This window comes from Manis javanica, chromosome 9 (genome assembly GCF_040802235.1).
Source record: "Manis javanica isolate MJ-LG chromosome 9, MJ_LKY, whole genome shotgun sequence".
NCBI classification, from domain to species: domain Eukaryota; kingdom Metazoa; phylum Chordata; class Mammalia; order Pholidota; family Manidae; genus Manis; species Manis javanica.
This window is the reverse complement of record NC_133164.1, coordinates 77,608,315-77,625,163: the sequence shown is the minus strand read 5'-3', so window position 1 is coordinate 77,625,163 and position 16,849 is coordinate 77,608,315. Positions and strand designations below refer to the sequence as shown.

The following is a 16,849-nucleotide window of genomic DNA, read 5'->3' as shown; positions in this document are numbered from 1 at the left end:
TTATTTTTCTTACTTTCAAATATGATTTTATGCATTTACTCCCACTCAGCTAGTTGTCATTTTTGCAAAGTAATGTCTTCATGTGTATGGGACTAGTTATAGAACCCATTAGAAATGTGGTGAAAACATCTCCAAAGTCAGTAAGGCTAAGTGTTTATTCTTCAGTTAAATATTTTTCTTATAATTTAATCAGAATGGTGCCATTTTTCAAGAGGAGATCAAGGGAAGAAAAATATAACTGCAGGTCAAATTCCCAAAAATCAAGTGAATGGGGAGGGGGAAAAAAAGAAAAAGACTTGTCACAACCTGGTATCTACTGTGGTTGTTGGTACCAGCACACAGAAACACTACAACAGTATTCCAGGAGTGGTTGTGAACAAGAAAGCTGCCAGATTTTATAGTCTAGAGACTCTTGGGACTCACAGATAACCAAAAGACAAAATCTCCAAGCATGATTACAGTAATAGTAGTACAGCATGGATGAAATAGCCAGTGTTTCTGTAATACCTTCCTATGTTGACAGATAATAACTGCATTTGTGGGGTGGGGGTGAGGATTTAATAATACGGGTAACTGTTGAACTGCTATGTTGTGTATTTGAACCCAATATAAGATTGTGTATCAACTATACCTCAATTTCAAAAAAAATCTCCAAGCATGATTTACTTAAAGGTAAATGAGGAAAATAGCAAAGGAAGAGTTTTCCTCAGAAACTATCCATATATTATTGTACATTGATATATGTTGAGAATTCCCAGATTTATACATTCCCAAACATCTCTTCTCAGCTTCTTTTTGCTAACTTGATAGCTCCACTTGGATGTCCATGAGCCCCATGCACTCAGCACGTCAGCACTGAATTTAAAAGGCCTGCTTCTCTTTCTCTTCTCATGGTCCCTCCCGTGGTCTCTGTGACTAAGCCATGTCCTCATACTAACAGACCTGCAAGGCTTCCTTGGCTACTCTTTCTTTTTTGTCCTTATTCAGCCAATCAGTCATGTTTTAGACCCCCATCCCTTTCACTCTCTCCTGCATCTCACACCAGTGAAATAGTGCTCCCTTACTTCCTTGCTTAGAATCTTGTCCTCTGATGTGTATTTTCCAGACACAACAGTGAGCTTTAAGACTTTTCAGTGATTCCCCATCACATACAAAGTTTACTCTAATGTGTTATGCATAATGTCTGTTTCACAGCACGTTAATTAAATACCTACCAGGGGAAGGGGGACTTTCATTGTCAAATAAGTTTCGGAAACACCATTAATCTAAAAAGAAATAGGTTTCCTCACTGCAGGACTTCTCAGAACCACTAAAATTTATTTTAATTGTAAAACACCTAAATAAGCACATATATACAATGTTTCCCAAACTTTGGGAACTATTTCCTTTAAGTCATCTTTATAGACCTAATGTTCTGTGGAAGATACTTCTAAAAAAGCTGGTTTACAGAATAGACTACATCCATTATTACTTTGGCCCTGCTGATCTCTCCATCCTGTACCCACCATTCCTTCCCTCTGATTTGATGTTCCTGGAACTCAAGACTGCTTGTAGTTGCCTCCAGCCACCATACTGTTTGTTTCATGCATTTGAGCAAACCCTCCTCTTCTGGGAATTGTCTCCTTCCCTTCTTTCCCTTTCTTTTTTACCCTGCAGCTCATTTCTCTTATCTCTTAACTCTGGCTTTTTCTTAAAGATTTAGCTCAGGCATTACCCCCTCAAAGAATCTTTCTCTGACACCCCATCCTCAAAGGAGTAAATAGTCTTCTTCTATGCTACTTGAAAGGGAGGCCTTTATGACTTTGCAAAACTAAAACAACAGCACCAAACTCCACTGTTACTCTTGTTAAATGTAGAGATGTTTAAAGGACACAGAAATCAAACATATTGTTGTAGTTTGAGACCTGAAAAATCATCAGCCCCAGTTATTTATGTAGAATTTTCTGCATTGATTCAACTGAATCCTTGTGATGTTATTTAGCATGTTTTCTCTGCAATTCCCGTAAACTGTTTACGGAGTATAGAGTCTTGATAAGATGGAGGATGATTCTTTGGCAAGAACTTTTCATGTGTGCTGTTGTGTAATTTCTAGAGCACCATGTCAGGAAGCACATAATAGCTGCTAGTCCCATCTTCAGGAGAGTCAACTAAGTTGTTATACTGTGCCAGAACATACTGAGGTATCTTGCTTTGCCCTCATATGCTGACAAGTGTAAGCGAGGATGATACTCTAAAAGGCAGAGGGAAAATACTCAGGAAACACAGGCAGTTATTGCCATGCTTGGATGTCTGAATTAACAATGGAGTGCATGCATAGATTCTAGAGTCCACTTCCTTAACCTCCATCATCTACTAGAAAGCACGGTCCCCTATAATAATCAAATTAGAGGTGAACCAACTCCAGCATTTTTGGAGTATGGATAGACAAAGTGAGTTATCACACATAATAAAGCTTGAAAACCTCAAATCTCTTAGAAGCCAGTTTCATCTATTTTTATAAAAGACTTAATTCACTAAATGTAAAACTCAGCGCTTCAGTCTGATTTTTATCATGTCTGCAAAGAGACTTCATTTGCTATACTGATACACTCAAACTGCTGCAATCTTTAGGACTGTTTGCTCAGTGCTTTTCTGCTCTTGGACTCCTCCCTCTGTGAGCTGCCACTTACTGATGCTCTGAAATGTGTCTCTGTAGTAAATAACTTCCTTAGTTCTTCTAATTTGCTCTTTGAAATTTGCTCTGACCTCAGAATTAAAACATCTAAATTTTCTGGAATGCTCTGTTCTGTTAGAAACAGTTGAAATTTACTGAGAAATAACAACCAGTTGAATAATTATTACTGTGTTACTTAATTCTGAGAACATCAGGATTGTTTTCATTAGGTTATACACTAAGCCTTTAAATTTATAAGAATAGCCCCACTATTACAAATAAAACCTAGTATTTTTAATTGTATATTTTTTTAAAATTAGATAACACCACCACCTTCACTGTCAGATCCACTTAAAGAGCTTTTTCGGCAACAGGAAGTTGTAAGGATGAAACTACGTTTGCAGCACAGCATTGAAAGGGTAAGAAGTATTTAAATCTACATTTATGCCTTATTACACATTATTTTGTGACTGTTTTAACAGTAGATTATAATGGCAGCTTTTTATTAGTGGATTTTTCTTAGAACCATTTTGGGAAATGGTATGATCATACCTATACAATTAGATGGAGAATTTTTAAGCCTGTTTTAGGATAGCTGCTCTTTTGTTACAATTCATGTCAAGTATATTTTTGATGTATAAAAATCTCTAGTAATTTCTTCTCATTTGTTGAATTTGTAGAACTATAGCAGGAGATTTCTAGTTGGACATTGGATTTCCAACTTTTGCAAAATACTTACAGAGACTGCTTATTGGTCCTTCTAGTTCTACCTTAGTCTTCCAGTTCCTTGGCATGAAGTGACAGGAAAAACCTATCTATTTATAGAAATCATAAAGGTATTTTACTCGGGTTGACAAAAATTTAACAGCTTCTTAATCTTTTGGGAGGGTCAGGGACTTCTGAAACTGTGTATATGAAACTGATCCTTCACAGAGATATACACATACTAATATATAAAGAAAACCATGTGTGCAATGTCTTTCATCCATACATGATTAATTCCCTAAGGCAAAGGTTCTTAACCTTTTTTGTGCCATGAACCCCTGTAACAGTCTGGTAAATATAAAGCCTTTTCTCAGTATAATGTTTTTAAATGAATAAAATAAATGTATAGCATTACAAAGAGAACAATAAATAAAAGAAAGAAGCACTGATAACTTACGATATTGTGCATGACCCGTGTCAATAAGCAATTTGTTAACAATGAAAAGTTATGTCATATAACACAAATCACTAGCTATTTCAACCATTAGACATGTTTCAAGCCACCTAATAAATACTCATCTATGCATCTGCACCTGTTATGAAAGTCATGCTACCTTATGGACAGTTAAGAAATCTCATTTGAACTGTGTAATTTGCAGAACTTTAACAAATAGCAAAATGACTCTCATCCTTCCACATAATGACCAACCAAAAAGGTAGAATTACAGAATACAGGAAAGCAACTTAAAAATCTGACTAGTGTGAGCACAGTTTATTTTGGTGGCAAGATAAACTTCTGGCTACAGCAGTGCTTGGTAGTTGGCTGCCTATTTTGTGCAAGTGTCTCTACACAGGAAAACTGCAGTCATGTGTCATATAGCAGCAGCTCTAATAACTACTAGGATTTCAAAGAAAAGATCAGTGTAAAACTTTGGGGCAATATTTGCAACAATTATAATGTGAGTTGAAAATATTTGTGATTTTGATGGATAGCTAAGTTGCAGATCCTTCTGAAATTACTGTGGTTCTGGCCTACATTCACAATTGAAAGAAATGTCAAATTGGAGATCAATGAAATAAAGATGATTTTTTTCCATCCCCAAGTGCACAGATGATCCTTCCCCTGTTCTATCGATAGGCTTGGGAATGAGAGAACCCTAGATTAAGAACTTCTGTTCTAAGGTCATTTTTCCCATAGAAACTGGTAACATTTGAATGCTGTGCTACATGAACACTACTACTGGCAGCCAGACCTCTGGCTCATTACCTCAGAATTACCCCATGTGCCACTCTGCCTCCACAAGCACTGAGATGGAGCAACACTCTGAAATGTGCATAACCGATTCAGAGAAGACAGTCTTTGAGAGGCTCTGCTTTAGAGTTCAAAGACACAGCATTCAGAATGATGATCTAAAGTGGAATATTTGGGCTATCATTTAAGCAACATATTTCTGTTAATTATTTTAGGGGTAGGAGTTCTGACTTAAAAATATATTTCTTTCTCATATTAAGGGGTATTAAGGGGTTTTTTTATTATTGATTTTTATTTCTACAGGACTGCAACCAACTTTTTAGGAAGGTTTTTCTTCTAATGTTTTCTCAGTATCTGATCGAGTTTTTGGATATTTAGCACTTCAAGTTCCACCTTAAACTTGTACTTATCAATAAATCAGAAGTGTTGGATTTATCTCTTCTGAGGAACAATTTGTTACATAAGAATTTAAGAGAGATTAGTTAGAACTGGGTTTCTTTGTCTTTTCACTAAATATAAATGCAGTAAAACTACAATAATGCGTACTTAAATATAATGTGGCCTGCATTCTCCAATGGGGGAAGGATAAAGTTCTATCAGTTGAGGGAAGAATAGGGAACATGGTAAGGAGAAGACCAGTCACATCCTTACTGTTCTTCCAGACCAGCCTTCCAGACCAGGGCAACAAAATGAGGAATGTCATGTACCTGAGGGATAACTGGAGTCACTACCTCTGTCCTTGAAGTTCTAACCAGCTACAGGTCCCAGGGTTGTCTCCACTGATGTTTAAGCCAAAGAAGACAGTCACCACCAGATGGCACAATCTGTAAGCAGGTTCAGGATGGATCAGGATCTGCAGCGGGACAGGAAATGCCCCGTCTGCTAAATGCAGAAGATTGCCTAGATCATTTCATTAACCTTATGATAGGGTGACTTCGCATGTACACATAACTGGAACTTTTGAACTCCACTTAACATGTTACAGCTGGATTGTACTGTGATCGTCAGAAGTTGTACAAGTAGTTAGCATCAGAGTACAGTGTTTTTGTTTTTATGAAAATATTCACTGTAAAAGAGAAGCTGCTACCTCCATTGCATACTACTTCACACCTGTTAGGAAATAGCTATAATAAAAAAGACAGACAATAACAAGTGTAGGCAAGGCTATGAAAAAATTGGAACCCACAGACGTTGCCAGGGGGAAATATAAAATTATTTAACTGCTGTTGAAAACAGTTTGGCCAGTTTCTCTACAAGTTCAACAAAGAACTACCATATGAGCTAGCATTTCCACTCCTAGTTATTTACCCAGCAGAAATAAAAACACACATTTACACAAAAACTTGAGCATGAATGTTCATAAAAGCATTAATCACAATAACCCAAAGGTGGAAACAACCCCAAAGACCATCAGCTGGCAAATGTATAAATCAGATTTGGTATATTTATACAATGGAATATTATGAAATATTGATATATGCTGTAATACAGATGACCTTGAAAATGTGATGTGAAAATTCGGTCACAAGAGACCACATATTACATGATTCCATTTATATGGAATGTTCAAAAAAGCTAAATCCATAGAGACAAAAAGTAGACTAATGGCTTCTAGAACAAGACGGGGAATGGGGAGTTGACCACTGATGGGCATGGGGTTTCTTTTTGGAGTGAGGAAAATGTTCTGGACCTACTGGTAAGGGTTGAGCACCTTGCTGAATATACACTAAAAGCCACCATTGTACACTTTAAAAAGAGACTGCCAATTTTGGAAATAGAAAATATACTTATAATTTTAGAACACTGTAAGTTCTCAAATTTTCTCAGGCTTACTGCTAAGAAAAAAATTATTCTGAGATTCAGCTTTGTTAGCACATTTTAAGTGACTTTATTTTATTGGGAAAAAGACAAGTGGTTGAAGAACTGATTTTTTTTTCTTAATTGTTTATTCAACTAGGAAAAACTCATTGTGTCCAATGAACAGGAAGTTCTACGAGTTCATTATAGAGCTGCAAGAACATTGGCAAATCAAACACTGCCATTTAGCGCATGCACTGTTTTATTGGATGCAGAAGTGTACAGTGTGCCACTGGATGCTCAGGTAAAACGTTCACTCATGCAGTCAGATGCCGTTATGCACAACTTAGGTGTTCTAATTTCCATAGAAGAAACTTGGCTTCAACAATCAATAAAGCTCAAAGGAGAAAAACAGCTCTTACAGACTAAAGTACTTTCATATCAGCTGATCATTTTCTGAAGTCCTCTAAGCATGGGCTTATCTTATAAAGCAGATAATTACAAAATACGTGTTTGAGATAGTGCCCTTATAAATAACTTGTTTCTAAAGTGGATGTTTATACATTTAGTTCTGACCTTCAAGAAATAAAAAGCAAGCTAAGACAATACAGGCCAATTGGACATCTAAGTTTGTGACAGTGTTAAAACAGGGTCAGGCTTTTGTTTTGATCTTGGATGTTGTTAGAATAAATTAATGTAATTAATTTTGAAAACCTGTAACTGTATCTTGAATAAAGTACTGTTGCATATGAATTACATGAATTCAGAACCAGACATAAATTACCTGAATTTTTTTGTGCTTCATAAGCCAGAATGAAATTCACTGGCCATAAGAAAGCAAAATAAAGAGTACAAACATAGAAAGGATTATCCCAATAAAAAGACTGGGAATTGCTGTTTTAAACCAGACAAACTTGAAACACAGAGTATATAGAGTATATTACAGAGAAAGTTAACTTAGTTTTCTCTGGGCTTTTTCTCGTGAAAAATTAAACTAGATCAGTAGATTTCAAACTTTCTTAAGCTACCAACTCTTTTATTCAAGTGAAACTATTCAGAGATACCCGAAAAGGCTCTTAAAATGAATAATTGGATCTTGAGAAAGAACTATTTGACTCTAAGGAATTAGACAGTGGAAAGGCTACTGAAGGACTTCTCATAATTCCCAACTTTAAAGATTTTAAAGGGAAGAATGAATCTCTTTTAATAACTGAAATGAGTAGTTTAACCATGTTGTTAAAGGCTGGACTAGACCATGTGATATCTTGAGGTCTTTTATCATTTTTTGCAATTACGGAGTAATGAAATCAATTTTAGAACAATACAATATAAATCATGCTACAAGGAAAGTCTCTTGAAGATTTCTAGTTCAGAAAAGTTTATGAAACATACCTGTTTATTTTTTCTTCCAGAACTCATTGAAATGATGAAAGATGTGTAAAATAAAAACAAATCATAGCAGAGCTGGAAATTGAGATGGAAAGCCATAGTCTAGAACATTAAGACATTTCTGATGCAAGACAGATGAGAATCTATTGATAGTGAAATAAGCATAGTTGGGAAATTTATAGCCCCAAGTGGGTTGTAAAGAGAATTCAAACATAAGTGAATTTTCCCAGTAAACCCTCAGAAGACTCCAGAATCAAACTAAAGAGGATCAGGCCACACTGACCTAATAACTAAAGGGCAAAATAACTTGGTTATACTCTTTAGGAAAACTATGGAACTGTTATTAATCCTTTTCCAGCTGGCTTTAGAGCAGGTGGTCTCTCAACTGAGTAGCAGTCTATTTCATATGAGAATAGCCTCTGAAGAACTAAAGGAAAAGAAAGTAAATGGCTGGCTAGGGTCTTTGATCACTCATTAGCCTACTCTCATATCAAACTTGTAATGTTAAAAAGGATTCAACAATAAAATTTTAAATAGTCAAAACATTTACTTGAGGACCTAGGAGGAAGTGGTAACAGCTAAAAATGTGAGTTGTATGATTATGGGGCTGCCTCATGGCTTGGATGTCACTCTGATAGCCCTGGCATAACAGTAGTAAGTAGTAATGATCATAGCTAGTGTTTATGGGATTGAGTGCATCCTGTATGCCAAAGCATTATGGTGGCAGCTTTACTGTCAAGTCTCAAAATAAGAATAAAAAAGGTACTCTTACCCATTTTGCAGAATAGAGAATTGAGAGAGTACATAATTAGTTCAAGATTATGTAGTAGGATACACAGTTGCCATTTGGATATAGTCTATCTTAATTCCAAAACTGGTATTCTTAAAAGTTGATTAGAATTTCTTTATAGGCACTCCAAAAAATTGGTCCTGGAAAAAGTGTCAGATTCAAAGGCCTATCTCCCACCTTAACACTTTTCCTACCTACATATGGTAAATTTTAACATTAAAATTAAATATAAAATCAACTATACAAGAATGTCACAGGCAAACTATTTCATGTAACATGCCTTTTTGAGAAACATCTTTGACTCACAGAACAGTAGGATTCTATTTAATAATTGAACCCAGCATCCTAAGAATTCTAATAACTAGAATTCAATATGAAATAAATCTGTTTATTCAATATGGAAGTAAACTCTTTATCAAATTTTTAAAATATTCAAGTAATATTTTATCCTTTTTTAAAATATCCATCATTCCTTTGAAATAGAATATACCATAAAAAGATATAATGGCATACATACAGATTTTAAAGTGAGTTATTGAATCTTATAATATTCAACTACTTTCTTGTTCTCTTTCAGTCTGATGACAGTAAAACTTCTGTAAGGGATCGCTTTAATGCAAGACAGTTCATGTCTTGGTTACAAGATGTGGATGATAAATTTGACAAATTAAAGGTATGTATGTTTAGAAGTTCAGTTTAAATGGATGCTACCCTCTCAAACAGAAATTGCAGCCATGTTAGAGAGGAATGATTAGGAAAGGAAATACCGGTTAGTCATGAGTCCCCCACTCCAGTACACAATGGGAAGATAAAGACCACAAGTCCATTTTTCAAGACCAGTGTAGTATAAAAGATGAAACTACCACAGAAAAAGCAGTTTCTAATGGGCATCTTGATGCTTATTATCAGTATACAAGTCTGGTTATAATTTTAACATGGAAGAATGGGAAAACAACAGGAGAGGAAATATATTTTGCAAATAACTTGTTTTAAAAGTTTTTGAATGATAAAACTTTTGAGATGTTGGGTCATTTCAAAAATCACTTCTCCCTAGATTTTCATGATTCTTTTGATAATGTGAAATCTCATTTTTTGAAAAAACAATTTCAGAGTCTGAAAGATGAGAGTAAAGTTGCAGACCCAGAAATAGTTGGCATATGGGAATACAGATAGGGTAAAACAGAAATGGACGTGTGACTCAAAAACTTTACCCCTAAAAGGTATATCCATCTTAATCTCTAAAGAAACTGTGGATGAGATTAACTTTTAAACAAAGCAAATTTAAATTAACTCTTCTCTTCTTTTAAATAGACTTGTCTTTTAATGAGACAACAACATGAAGCTGCAGCTTTAAATGCCGTCCAGAGATTAGAATGGCAGCTCAAACTCCAGGAGCTCGACCCTGCCACCTATAAATCTGTCAGCATTTATGAAATCCAGGAGTTCTATGTTCCCCTTGTTGATGTTAATGATGATTTTGAATTGACTCCTATATAGCAGCCATTACTTCCTGGTGGTGTCATCTTAAACTGATGAGGTTCAGGAGTGTTACACTATGGAATACTGCCTTTTGACAAAAATACTGATCGTATGCCTTTATAACTGTTAGCTAAAGTTTGACTAAAGTCGGTTATGTAGTAAACACTGTCATTTTATAAAAAGTGAAAAGAGTTGTTTTGGGTCTTAGATCCATACAGTTTCTAACTGAAAACTTATTTATATTGGTGAGAGGTAACTATTGCATAATGCATGTTAGCAGACTGGTAGATACTTAAAAGTTGAGAATCTGCTAACAGCGCTGGAAGTTGTTAGCACTCTTAAGTAACAAGATAACCACTAGAATTCAAATCTCTCTCAAGTTTTATTAAAATGTATCAGTAAACTAAAAGGTTTGATTCCTACCAGATAGTTTCTAATGTGGAAGAGAAACGTGGCACAAAATTTCTTCAGTTTATTATATGTAAATTAATTGTACAGTTTTCTTTTCAAAAGTTTTAATATTGTCTTCCTTTTTAATAACTTATTTTATACATATTGTGAAGATGTAAATCTTGTAATTAATGGTCAAAATGTATACAAAGGAATTGGTAGTCAAAACATGTACAAAGAAATAATTGTGAACTGTTTGTCTAATGTTTTATTGGACCAAAGTTGTAGTTTATATGGAGTGTAGTAGTAGTGTGTTCAGGTAGCAAAACTTTTAAATAAGGCATGCATGTGTTTGAGTTAGCTTGTTCTCATCATCATTACTGTAAAGATTGTGACTTAGTTGTATTGCATGCTTTCTATAATTTAACTCTCTCCATTAAGTGATGCCCAAAGTAGTACAAGGTGTTTCATACTAGTCTCCTGGGACAGTACCTATGACTTACTACATTGGACATATTAGTTAGAATTAGTCATACAAAGAAACAGCTCTTTTTTCATCTCACAGTAGAGCCCATCCATGCCCCATCCCCAAAATGCCTTTGAATGAAAGTTCTGAAATTATAAATGTCTATTTTAATACTCAAATATGAAAGAATCTGTGAATATATGTAAATATGTTCAATAAATTTTATTGGTCATGTTAAATCATTGTAAAACTTTTTTACATTGCTTAAATATAATGTTTAAAGCTTAATAACCTTTGCACTTTTAAAATAAATCTGAGTACTCAAAAAGATATTTGGTAGTCAAAATAAGTAAAACAGGTATATTCTGATCAATCTCTGCAATGTTTATGAAAAACTGATTAGTATGTTGTATTTTTTTCCTTGTATCAAGATGCAAAACACAATTTTTAGAATTTTATAATTAAAGTAAGATTTCATATGCTGTTTTTAATAAAATAATTATCAATATACTTAGAAAAAGTCCAGTTTCTCCTATAACATTATGTAGATTGAATATTCAGGAATATTTCAGATCTGAAACCTGCTGCTAAACTTATTAAACATTTTTAAAGGAAAATTAGGTTATATGTAAAATTGATCTTAAGTATATGAGATAAAATTTACAGAACTCTCCATAATACTTTCTTGAATTACAAAATAATGCTGGATGTTTTTTATTCTGATACAGAAAAATAAATAGAATATATGAGAAATAAAGTGATTTAAATTCAGCTTGTAAATTGGAAACCCCAGCCAATGGGAAAGAATGTAAAAATTGAAGTTTTTTAGTGCAAAGGTATATTAAGCTTAGGGATTTTTTAATTTTTATGTCAATTTATATTTAATTCATACTGTACTTGGCATGCGCAATAAAGCAGCACGTGTAAAATACACAGTGCAAGGACTTTATTATAAAGGTTGGATATAGTATTCTTTAGCAATTTAGAGAGAGACTTTGGCCTTTTTTAATGGATAAATGGGGCCAAGAAAGGCAGGGTAGATTTTGAAGCACTGGTTTTGTTGAAGTTAAGTTTATTAAGGCTGGGAACATTAAAAACTAATTTATAAAAGCAATACTTTTTAATATGAAAAACTTAATGCAAATTTTGTTTACTTTTGCCTAAAAACAAGAAACCAGTTATTGATCTATCAAGTCATAGAAAAGGTGAAAAGGGTGAAATTTATACAGCATTTTGTTCTTACGGTTCAGCCAGAGAAGGGAGAAATATCACTGTTTGGCCAAACAGAACAAGCTGCAGAAGAGCAAAAGCAAGCAAGCAGAACTCCGGTGTGTGTGAGTCAGCGCTTTAGTGCCAGTCACAGCTCCCGCACTCTTCATGACACCTCACGCTGCTTGGCTGCGTGGTCCCGCCGCTGCGGATTTCCTCTGGGAGGTGACTCAGAGCTCACCGGAACAGCTAAAAGAAAAGTGAATACCTTCTCAGGGGGAATTATACTTAAGGAGACAGTTAAGGGCTTTTGATACTAAAGATATTCTGAAGGTCTGAAATGCTAGAAAAAAAAAACTTGGAATGGGGTATATGCCTAAACAGATTTAAAACTCTGAAAGAAATAATGGTTAATCAGTGATTTTTTTTAAACTATACAAATATCATGAACAAGATACTAAATTGTACTTAGGGATTTATATTTCTTTAAATCTTGTTCTAAATCATACCTTGTTTAATAAATGACTAGTTGATATTTGTGCATGTTATTTAATAAAGAGTTATATTTTTATAGAAAAAAATAAGTGAAATGTGTGCTAAATGTTTTTTTTTATTTTCCACTCCCGTGTGACTCTAAGCCAAACACCAAGGTTTACTTGGGCATCTAGCAAAATTGCAGAAATACTCATTTGGGGAGAAAGCCTGTGAAGAATTAGCCTTCCTTTCAAGTTCAATTCTGTTCAGTTAATGAGGTCTCAATAGCGAGTTCTAAGTATTAGACATGCTACAAACTACATTAACTGCAAAAATCTCCAAAACTCCTTTTAGAGCTCATTTTAATCAACTTGAGAATTATACAATTATTCTAGAAATTGGGTTCAGTGCAAAATGTATTTTTCTTGGTCATCCAAAAAGTTAACAGTATGTTTTATTCTATCTCTGACATCCTGACACATAAAAACCCAAAATTTTACATAGAAATTGACTAAAAACTCATGCACTAGTCTTGTTTTTTAAAGAAAGCATTTTTATGAATTTTAGAAAATCGTTTTCAAACATTTAAGGCAAAAAGTAATCTTTGAAAAAGTTTGTGTAAAGTTTAATTGGTTAAAATATCTTATAATTCATTTTCTTAGTGGCTTCTTGAGACTAGTGTCCTCTGAACATAAAATGGAGGTACAAATCCTCCACAGAAGTAGTTACCCAAACCCAAAACTTCCAATCAGTAAAACCAGGATTCATGGAAGAAACTGAGACAAAGATTAAATAACTTCATTAATCAAAATAGCTCTAAAAAGTCTAGAAATATAAATATAAAAAGTGAAAAGTATAACTAGAAAGATTTTTCCAGTGATAATGTGAAGTGCTATACATATCTGCAAGTAATGCTTTTATACATGTGCAGTATCTCCATAAGAGTACAACATAAAACTACATAAAGGTAAACACAGTCTTTGCATGGACTTCATTGGATTAGTTACACAAATTCTATATGAAATACATTCTATTGAGTTTCTAAATTCATTTTTTAAAAAGGCTGTCAAAATTTTTAATGAAAAGACTATGTCATATCTAAATAGCTGAGTACCAGATAAAAAGCTTCCTGATAGCCATCTTTTTTCCCCACTCTTTAGGACTATTTTGCTGTCAATATGCAGAATGAGACCTAGATAGCATGTTTACAGGCTAAAAAGTGCCACCTGTGTGGCCATCAGTATAAGAACATTATCAGCACCTTTGTCCTCAGTTCTTTTTAACCCAGATATTAAATAGGCAGTGTCATAAGTCCTGACAAATGTAGAAATTTGTGTTACCAATTCCCAGATCAAGAGATTCTAAAACATTCCCATCACCCCAGAAAGTTCTTTATGCCCCTTCCCAAGTAGTACCTCCTACCCCAGAGCATCCACGGTGCTGATTCCCATCACCTGTTATTACTTGTACATGGTATGAACTTTATGTAGAGTAATCAAAGCAGGATCGACATTTTTATGTCTACTTTCTTTCACCACAAGGTTTTGAAATTCATCCATGTTAACATTTATCAGTAATCTGTTCCTTTTACTAATAAGTAGTACATTGTACAAACTTGTTTATCCATTCTTGTGTTGGTAGACGTGCATTGTTTCCATTTGGGACCTCTTGTGAATAAAACTGAATATGCACGTCATTTTTGTGGGCATGCTCTTTTGTTTTTCTTGGATACATGGCTTGCAAAACAATTACTAGGTCATAGAATATAGGTATGTGTTCAACTATATTAGAAACTGGTATCGGTTGTTCCTAAACACTCCAAAAGTGCTTCTACCATTTTCTACCCCTACCAGCAACTTACGAGAGGCCCATTGCCCTGATCTTCATCATTTGGTATTGTCAGTCTTCAATTTGGTCTGTTTTGATAGATGTATATAGTGGTAACTTGTACTTTTTAATTTGCATTTCTCTGATGACTATTAAGGTTGAACCTACTGTTTCATATGCTGTTGACCATTTGTACTTCATATTTTGTGAAATGCTCAAGTGTTTCACTCATTTTTTTACAGGGTTGTCTTTTTATTACTGATTTGTAGGAATTCTTAAAGTATTCTATATGTGAGTCCTTTGTCAGGTACATTTGTCATGAATGTTTTTACCTAGACTGTGACCTACCTTTCCATTTTTGTTAACTAGTTTCCTCAATTCTTAAGAATACTTTTACACTATCATGGCTTTTTCAGAGTATTTAGTGGTCATCATAACATCTCCCTACTGCAAAATTTCCCTTTTAATTACTAGCAATATTGAGGCCATTTGGCTATACACCCATAGCTTTCTTAGAAAATCACCTCTTAATTTTAAAGCCATTAATATTTGATGTAAGTTTTAAAATCCCTTTACTGAATTAGCCTATTATTTCTTGACATCCTTTCTATTGTCTAGGTTGTGGAACTACTCCTCTTTATGCAGTTCCTAATACTGTATTCTTGTTTGCTTGTTTGTTTCTTAAGCAACGTGTGAATGATCTTGAAAAAGCCCAGTATCACAGGTGGGCGCAGGTAAGTAGTCTGAACTAGGTCTTGTAGGCATATTTCTGGCTCCTGTGCTGGCCCCCGACTTATCTGTCCATGGACTCAGCCACCACACACTGAGCACATGTGCTGTGCCACGCACTGTGTCCCCAGAGGATTTGCACAGCATTTACCTAGGTCGTGAGCTCTCAAATTTTTTGGTCACAGAACCCCTCTGGACTCCTAAAAAGTACTTTGAGAGCATTTGTTTATGTGAGATATCAGTTGGATAGTTACCACAGTAGAAATTAAAACAATTATTTAAGAATTTATTGACCTATTTTGTATTTATTTTTATAAAAAAACATTTCAAAAATAAAAATTAGTGTGAAAAGTGCATTACTTAAAATTCTAAGTCCCTTAATATCTGGCCAAATAGAATAAAGCTAGAATTTCATATCTGATTCTGCACTCAATGTGTTGTGTCTGTTGTTTTGGTTTTGGTTTTGGTTTTTGTAAAACCTGGCCTCACAAATAGTAGTGGGAAAAGGGAGGAATGCTTTTTTAATAGATTTTCAGATAACTGTAAGCATTATTCTTTGAACATCAAAACACAGCAAATGGTAGTTTCTAAAATGTTATTAGTTATCTTGTGGAATCTGAAACTATGTCTGAGAACTTTTCCTAACTCTGTTACATTAAAATCCATGGATCTGTCTTGCTCTTTGAGTCTTTTTAGCAATGCATGATATTGTAACATGTATTAATCGTTTAAGAAATTGGTTCACTGAGTTATGTGTGTCTTCCAAATGTTGACACATCACATTTTACAATACCAGAAATTCACATTACCTGTGACTTCATCAGAAATGTCTTTTAAGTATTGGGAAGCTGTGAAGCTTTAGGTGACAGTTTTCCAAAATCTAGATTTTCACTTGAATGCTGAAACATCATTGGCAATTAAAAGTTGCTTTCCTTAAAGTGACAGGGTCACTCCACTTACAGTTGAGATTGTAAATGCCGAAGAGCCAACCAAGTCTTAGTAACTGTAGTTTTTCAGTCATCTTTTCAAGTAATAATGGTGTCCCATGGAAATAAGCAGTTAGTTTGGCTCACAAGTCAAGTGCTTCTCCTCTATATTCCTTTGGTATGCAACAAAAGGATACTACACATTCTCTCATTTTGTTACACAGAACATTAGAAAGACATGTACTCAGGAGTTGAGATTTAATAAGATGGTGACCTTTATTGCTTTATCAATGAGATCCTTAAGTGAGATTAGCTTTTTATTCATTAGCTTTCTATTAATTGTGAGTGAGTGGTACAGTTGGGTACTGCTGCCTCAGTTTGTGCTGAGGAATCGGCAGTTTCACGACTATTGGCTTTAGTATGTGGCAATTGAGTTATAAAGGCAAATGATATCTTAGTATCGTTATGAAAGTGGTTTTCAACCTCACAGTTCCTCTAGGGATCCCAACAGGTGTGTGGACCATGTTTTGAGAATGATTGACCTACATTGACACTTGGAAATGATTTACTGCATGTATACAAAGAAGGGAAAGCAACTAAATAATGTGGTTTGTTGGTCTTCGCTAATGGCAATAGAAACCTAAAATCCCACATTGATTACTTGATGGCTATGAGTGCTTATATAAGAATCAAATCCCCACTATGGCTTCCTGAGCTGGAGATCTGACAGTCTTTGCTTTAATACTCTATAAACTGTGGCACA

At 34.5% G+C, this 16,849-nt stretch overlaps 1 protein-coding gene across 4 annotated transcripts in view; it reads left to right on the top strand.

Moving 5' to 3' along the window:
• Positions 1-12,714, top strand: part of ANKRD12 (ankyrin repeat domain 12) — a 182,188-nt gene extending 169,474 nt beyond the window's left edge. For all 4 annotated transcript variants that reach the window (XM_037008382.2, XM_037008384.2, XM_037008380.2 and 1 more), the window contains 4 exons: positions 2,974-3,072; positions 6,568-6,711; positions 9,164-9,259; positions 9,898-12,714. In XM_037008382.2, coding sequence (XP_036864277.2) covers positions 2,974-3,072; positions 6,568-6,711; positions 9,164-9,259; positions 9,898-10,083 — 525 coding nt within the window. In that variant the 3' untranslated portion in view covers positions 10,084-12,714. The remainder of the gene's footprint in view (positions 1-2,973; positions 3,073-6,567; positions 6,712-9,163; positions 9,260-9,897) is intronic.
• Positions 12,715-16,849: the final 4,135 nt, after the last annotated feature.